This window comes from Coregonus lavaretus (genome assembly GCF_964263955.1).
Source record: "Coregonus lavaretus genome assembly, chromosome: 11".
Classification (NCBI taxonomy): domain Eukaryota; kingdom Metazoa; phylum Chordata; class Actinopteri; order Salmoniformes; family Salmonidae; genus Coregonus; species Coregonus lavaretus.
The window spans coordinates 54,486,252-54,494,507 of NC_139998.1; the positions used below are offsets into that span (position 1 = coordinate 54,486,252).

The 8,256-nt window shown below is 41.3% G+C and overlaps 1 protein-coding gene across 1 annotated transcript; it reads right to left on the reverse strand.

Annotated features, from left to right (window-relative positions):
• Nucleotides 1–1,161: 1,161 nt before the first annotated feature.
• On the reverse strand, nt 1,162–7,804 carry LOC311137601 (5-hydroxytryptamine receptor 3A-like; the record flags this gene model as incomplete). Its single annotated transcript, XM_084172107.1, has 10 exons — nt 1,162–1,460; nt 1,741–1,944; nt 2,137–2,347; nt 2,584–2,756; nt 3,071–3,240; nt 6,068–6,174; nt 6,473–6,517; nt 6,724–6,893; nt 7,425–7,488; nt 7,775–7,804. The coding sequence occupies 10 exons, from the start codon at nt 7,802–7,804 to the stop codon at nt 1,162–1,164; spliced, it is 1,473 nt and encodes a 490-aa protein (XP_084028233.1).
• Between the last annotated feature and the right edge of the window lie 452 nt (nt 7,805–8,256).

Sequence of the window (8,256 nt, forward strand, 5' to 3'; positions counted from 1 at the left end):
TTATCTTGATTATTGTCCAGACATGTGGTCAAGTGCTGCAAAGAAAGACCTAGTTAAGCTGCAGCTGGATTAGAACAGAGTGGCACGTCTTACTCTTCATTGTAATCATAGGGGTAATATACTGTAGATACTATGCATGCCAGTCTCTCCTGGCTAAGAGTTGAGGAGTGTCTGCCTGTATCACTTATTCTTTTTAGAAGAAAATTCCAAATTGTTTGCATGGTCAACTTACACACAGCTCTGACACACACACTTACCCCACCAGACATTCAACCAGGGGTATTTTCACCGTCCCCAAATCCAGAACAAATTCAAGAAAGTGTGCAGTATTATATAGAGCCGTTATTGCATGGAACTCTCTTCCATCTCATATTGCTCAAATGAACAGCAAACCTGGTTTCAAAAAGCAAATACAGCAACACCTCACGGCACAACGCCTCTCCCCTATCTTGACCTAGATATTGTGTAGATGTATTGATATGTAGGCTATGTGTGTCGTTTTAAAATTCATTTAGTTATGTCCTTGAGCTGTTCTTGTCTATTAATAGTCTGTATTATGTCATGTTTCATGTTTTGTGTGGACCGCAGGAAGAGTAGCTGCTGCTTTCGTAACAGCTAATGGGAATCCTAATAAAATACTGAAATAATACTTTCTGTATGTCTACACTCTAATCAAACAAGGATGTGGTTTTTGGATGATCCCCTACTTTCCATGTCATTGATCCATGTCTTGTGTGAGAGATCATCATCAACATTGATCCACCATCAACATTACAATTCAGAAAACGTCTCAGATAACCCCAATGAATTGTTGTTACTAATGAAACAGTGGTTTTTGTGAAAGTACTTTTATTTGACAAAGGAAAATAGATTTCCTCTAATATTGTAATATATCAGTCAACACACCTACTCAGTGCAGCCAGAAGATAAAACAAACAATTGTTAAAGTTATGGTAATTATAAGGTAATTGTTTAACCAGCAGTCGACAACATGGCAGACTCCTAAGTCTTGTAAGCAGTGGTGTAGTGGAGGGTAAACGCTATTTCCACACATTTTGTATTTTACACAAACATTTAGCCACCTATTGTGGAAAAATGCATAGAACATTTAGGGAGTGTTACTTTATTCACAACGAATGGCGTTTACCCACCAATTTGTTTTTACCTGGAGTACGAATTACTCCAAATGCTGAGGATGACGATGAAGCTGAAGGTGATGAAGATGCCGTAGACGCCAAACAGCAGTCGGTCGATGATGTAGCCCACCTGCATCCAGTCCTGGGAGATCTGGTTCCCGTCCACATGCTGGGCCACCTGTAGGCGGATGGACTGCAGGTCATTGCCCAGCTTCCTCAGCTCCGCCAGGGCTGGATCGGCTGCCTCTGCCCCCTTCTCACCTGGTTCTCCTGTTTGAACCTGTCTCTCCAGCATCACTAGAGGGCAGACTTTCACGTCTGTTTCTTAGAGACAAGAGGGAAGGAAGGGAGGAAGGTGAAATTATGAATGTACCTCCTATAGACATAAATTATTGATGTACGTTGATAGTACAATTCTGTCTAAGGTCGGACCTAGTCAAATGCTGGAAACATTTCTCAGGGTGATAACTGCATTTATGTTACTGTTCAGGCCTGTGATTGAATGCATTCACTATATTGCTTTGGGTTGGACAAGACAAGTATCTGCTAATTGCCCAAAAGTCTGTATAATTGTAACTCCCTGGAGGGATCAGATCAGGGGTACCTCCTGCAACTGGATTGAGGATGATCATGTCCTCTCTGGATTTCTGAGGCAGCCAGACGAGGGTGCCCATGAAGCGCAGGACGAGCACTCGGACCCAGCCAGGCACTGGGTGGAAGTTACTGGAGCCGACCAGGAGGTTAGTGATGAGAATAGTCTCCAGCAGGCTGGCCACCATCAGAGCCAAGCAGATGGCGAAGAACACATCTGCATGGGCAAGAGGAAGAGGGATATGAAGAGAGGAAGATATTCAGCCACTCTTAGGAGGACAATGGAAGTGGACTTCAAAAAAGACACTTAACCTAACAAGGTTATTCAATAAGACAAAGTAAACATATACCTCTACATTTATGACTTACGACAAATATGGTGTTTCCAGTACATATGTTTCATACTCACTTATCAGTGGGATGGTGTTTCCTGTGACGGGCAGCAGGTCATTCACGATGAGCAGGAAGACTGAGTAGCCTAAAATAAGGGTCATCTTGAAGGAGGAGCGGTCCACATTCTGGGGAGGCAGTAGAAAGCTGAAGAGATCCACAGTGATGAGGAGGCAGCTGGGGATCAGGAGATTCACCACGTAGAGGGTGGCTCTGCGCCTCAGGACAATCTACAGTTTAGAGACACAATGGTGAAAGACAACCTTCAAGGGTGATCTGGTGTTGTGCAGTAGATTCCCATTTCAGATAAGACAAAGCCATAAATAGCTGGGTTAGCATCCTATGTGTGAAACATGAAGTACTCTATGAAACAAAAGTAGCGCTAGAAAAATAGAGATCTCAACGTTCAGTAGTAGTAAAGCCAAATGAATGGCGTCCGAGAAATTGCAGTGCTTTGGGTTCGTACATAGAAGCAGAGCTCATCATAGGGGTTGCTTTCTCCCTGATCGATTTCTGATAACTTGTACTTTCTGGATTTTATGTCCATCAGCTCCCACTCCCCTTCAGTGGACAACACGCTCCTGGAATGTTTCAGGATGTCCTCCACCTTCTTCCCTAAGATCATCCTTATGTCCGACACTGCAGGGGAGATAAAGGAATGGGACATACTGGGATGAATGAGCTGAACCTATATGGAAGCAGAACATGAGCTGTACTGAGGGGATGGTAAACTTGGGCCTAATACCAAACGGATCCCTTGGTTGACACCTTGGTTGACACCGAGTCATATATAAAAACTCCAATGGACTCAATGGACCAACATGTTTCATACCTATCATTTTAGATTGCAAAAGAGATTCAGGAAGGTTTTTTGAGAGAGAAGGAGCGATGGGTTTGGTATCTGACTTTTATCTTCAAAGAAGTCCTAAAGCATGGTGGCATTGACATCTTACCGTGATGGATGTAGGATCTGAAGGTGAAGGTGCAGTTCTGGACGTCAAAGGGGAAGGTGTAGATGTCCAGGTTACAGGAGCTAACCACTCTGACAGGTTTGGCGTCTAGCACTTTACCAGTGTGCTTAATGTACACATAAGGGACGATGGGAGCTCTGTTTTCATCCATACTGTGAGACAGGGTGAAATGGGGGGACTATTTCAAACCATGGGCACGATATAAATCATATGTTTTATATTTCTTAATCTTGATTGAAGCTGACTAGTGCAATATCAAGGGACACAATTGAAGTGCTTGTTAAAATGTCTGTGCCCCCGTGGAAAACTAACTAGCATAATAAAACATCCCCATCAAAATCTGTCTGTTTATATTAGAGATATCTGTTTCCTTTGCATGGGCTGCGTCTCAATCCACCGCATCCGCCAATGCCGTTTTTTCCATCTGCGGTGGAAGGTGGCCGAGCTACAGCAGTGTTTGTCAGACCATTGAGACACATCCCGAAAAATGTCTGTAGTGTCCGAACAAACTAATATGACCACTACGATGGTGTTCTCCATTTAGCTCTACGACCCCCACAAGTGTCACGAGACTCGTTTGAAGTCGGTACAGCCGATCTGCCAACTTCTGTCTGTAGCGTCTGAACACCTCTATCGAAAGGTGAGACTCTCATGAACACGTACATGTAGGTTGACGCCTCACAAGACTCGTCTGAAGGTAGCTTGGTACCAGTTAAAAATTGAATGGATATATATATATATATATATATATATATATATATATATATATATATATATATATATATATATGGAAGTAGTTTTAATGCCAAAACAAAGAGGCTAAATATGGGTCAAAACATTTTTACATTTCCTGATCTTTCTTATATCTCTCAAGTACAGACACTTTAAAACAAACTTCCTTTTGATACATTTTTTGACTATGTGTTTTTCCATGTATGAATGTGTTTAACGTGGGCTAATAGCAGTAAGACCAAATTCAATGTTTCATCCCCAATTTTTTCAAATATATTTTATTTACACCTAAAAGGGTCCTAAAGTTCAAAATCAAACAGCTAAATGATCCTTGGTATGACCATCTTAAAACAGTTCCATATGTTAGCTTAGTAGAACCTCCCACAGTATCTATATACAGTGGGGGGAAAAAGTATTTGGTCAGCCACCAATTGTGCAAGTTCTCCCACTTAAAAAGTTGAGAGAGGCCTGTAATTATCATCATAGGTACATGTCAACTATGACAGACAAAATGAGAATTTTTTTCTCCAGAAAATCACATTGTAGGATTTTTAATGAATTTATTAGCAAATTATGGTGGAAAATAAGTATTTGGTCAATAACAAAAGTTTCTCAATACTTTGTTATATACCCTTTGTTGGCAATGACACAGGTCAAACGTTTTCTGTAAGTCTTTACAAGGTTTTCACACACTGTTGCTGGTATTTTGGCCCATTCCTCCATGCAGATCTCCTCTAGAGCAGTGATGTTTTGGGGCTGTCGCTGGGAAACACGGACTTTCAACTCCCTCCAAAGATTTTCTATGGGGTTGAGATCTGGAGACTGGCTAGGCCACTCCAGGACCTTGAAATGCTTCTTACGAAGCCACTCCTTCGTTGCCCGGGCGGTGTGTTTGGGATCATTGTCATGCTGAAAGTCCCAGCCACGTTTCATCTTCAATGCCCTTGCTGATGGAAGGAGGTTTTCACTCAAAATCTCACGATACATGGCCCCATTCATTCTTTCCTTTACACCGATCAGTCGTCCTGGTCCCTTTGCAGAAAAACAGCCCCAAAGCATGATGTTTCCACCCCCATGCTTCACAGTAGGTATGGTGTTCTTTGGATGCAACTCAGCATTCTTTGTCCTCCAAACATGACGAGTTGAGTTTTTACCAAAAAGTTCTATTTTGGTTTCATCTGACCATATGACATTCTCCCAATCCTCTTCTGGATCATCCAAATGCACTCTAACAAACTTCAGACGGGCCTGGACATGTACTGGCTTAACCCTCCCGTTGTATTAGGGTCAAAATGACCCGCCACTGTGTTGAACCAACTTTATTTAATTTTTATATTTTTTGGATCATTTGTGAGAAGGAGGCAGTGATACTTTTTTAAAAGTCTCACTGACTCCTTCTCACAAATGATCCCAAAAATATAAACATTAAATAAAGTTGGTTCAACACAGTGGCGGGTCATTTTGACCCTAGGACAACGGGAGGGATAAGCAGGGGGACACGTCTGGCACTGCAGGATTTGGGTCCCTGGTGGCGTAGTGTGTTACTGATGGTAGGCTTTGTTACTTTGGTCCCAGCTCTCTGCAGGTCATTCACTAGGTCCCCCCGTGTGGTTCTGGGATTTTTGCTCACCGTTCTTGTGATCATTTTGACCCCATGGGGTGTGATCTTGCGTGGAGCCCCAGATCGAGGGAGATTATCAGTGGTCTTGTATGTCTTCCATTTCCTAATAATTGCTCCCACAGTTGATTTCTTCAAACCAAGCTGCTTACCTATTGCAGATTCAGTCTTCCCAGCCTGGTGCAGGTCTACAATTTTGTTTCTGGTGTCCTTTGACAGCTCTTTGGTCTTGGCCATAGTGGAGTTTGGAGTGTGACTGTTTGAGGTTGTGGACAGGTGTCTTTTATACGGATAACAAGTTCAAACAGGTGCCATTAATACAGGTAACGAGTGGAGGACAGAGGAGCCTCTTAAAGAAGAAGTTACAGGTCTGTGAGAGCCAGAAATCTTGCTTGTTTGTAGGTGACCAAATAATTATTTTCCACCATAATTTGCAAATAAATTCATTAAAAATCCTACAATGTGATTTTCTGGATTCTTTTTTCTCAATTTGTCTGTCATAGTTGACATGTACCTATGATGAAAATTACAGGCCTCTCTCATCTTTTTAAGTGGGAGAACTTGCACAATTGGTGGCTGACTAAATACTTTTTTTCCCCCACTGTATACTATAGAGATGTTTAACTCACAATTCATTGATTACCACATCTGGTGACCAGAACCTTTCCCTGGGGAGAGAAATCTCGGTTGTGCCGCATTGGACTGGGTCCCAGCTGAAAAATTCATTCTCCCACTCCTAAAACAACACATTAGCAAACATACAATATGTTTGGAAGCAGCATTCAAAATTATAATATGATGTTTAGGATTGTTCTACATTCAGAGATGTTTAGTTTTAACCAAATGTAAATCACTATTGCTATTCAGTACATATTGGTGAATGGATGTTGTGTGCCCTAACAAATATGAAGCAATGTGAAGTAACGTTCTTAACACAGGTGCTCTAGGAGAATCGGAAACCAGAGTGCACATTGAAAATGACTCCCATACACTGTGTACGTATACTTACAAAAATACAAAAATATTACGCTTACCTTCACCAGCCAAATGTAGGTGTACAGCAGTTGTTCTTTTTCTTCCTGAAAAGAGAATTACTTTTTGTTGTAGGATACAAAGTAATGGCAATAAAGCAACATTTTAAATAGGTCTACAAAACATGATGTAGAGTAACGTTCATGACAATATAGTATGTCAGATACACATGTCACAGAATTTGATGGATTTTAATCGGATGGTTTCTCGGGTGAACTAATTGAAAGGGATGACTTGATGTCCTACTCCTTACCACACCCAGGATGCCGTAGAGAGTGAAGTGCATGCTGATGATGGTGGGGGTTGAGAGGTTCATGACAGGTCGTATGGAGGACAACGTCATGACGTTCTCCAGTGCGGCCAGAAGGGATATGGTGTTGGGGTTGGTGCAGTTCACCACTACCTTACATCTCAGGCATGGCACTGGGGAAACAATGGTAACCATGCTGCTTTACATCCTGCTTTAGATATGGTCCCGTGTGGTTCAGTTGGCAGAACATGGCGCTTGTAAGCCAGGGTTGTGGGTTCGATTCCCTTTGGGGACCGGGATGAAAATGTATGCACTCACTACTGTATGTCGCTCTGGATAAGAGCGTCTGATAAATGACGTAAAGTGTCTGATTATCTTTAATGGACTTAGTGAAAAGTCCTTCATTTTGCCAATTGATGGGGATCTTGCGTATAGGAGATATCATTATTAGAATCTTGTTAGAATTATGAAGACCTTCCTACTTTTTCATTTGACAGTGAAATTAATTGACTGCAACCCTACAAATACATTATGTTATGAACTTAATCGCTAAGGTAACAGCTACCCCAAGTAATATAAAAAAGTAAACATAAAACTAAATAATAAATGAACACAAACTGTTACTCAAATAGAATATTTTAACTTTACTTAACATAATTTAGTTGACTTTACTCATTATTTTCCCGTGTACAAGCTGTACCTACCCTGTACCATCATGCAGCAGAGGATGAACAGAACCTGGTGGGGACTGACCGACCATCGTCGAGACTGAAATAATAAAGGTGTACAAAAATGCACCTATTAGGGTAAAAGGTCAAATGGTATATTAGATATTCTGTACATTGTTTTTTGCATGTTTGATAATTAACACAATGTGTATAACACCATTAATTACTTTATGAATTCACAACATAATTTACCACAAAAGACACCTACTGTAACAAATGTTTGGAGCAATTACAGTAATGCATTAAAATGCAACACACAGGCACACAACTTATGTAACGTTCATCCCCCGATTGTCACAAAAGGCATTAGAATGAAAGCTATTTACCTCCATTTCGGAAAAATCTTTGGCTACCATCAAACAGCAAGCTTCAAGTTCTTGCAAACTACTGTTGACAGTTTCGATCCTATGGCTGAAGAACTGTCTAGAGCAAAGCTTTGCTTCCTCACACACATCGATGGCACCTCTTCACCTGCTGGAACAGATTTAGTATATACAGACTAATTTGCATAGTTAACCGCTTATGTTGATGTAGTGTCATGTCAAAACAAAACAGAGCGGCACGTCTTGCTCTTCATTGTAGTCAGAGGGCTGATATAGATACTATGCATGCCAGTCTCTATTGGCTAAGAGTTGAGGAGAGACTGACTGCATCACTTCTTCTTTTTATAAGAAACATTAATATATTGAAAATCCCTCTGACACACACACTTACCCCACCAGACATGCCACCAGGGGTCTTTTCACAGTCCCCAAATCCAGAACAAAATCAAGAAAGCGTACAGTATTATATAGAGCCATTATTGCAT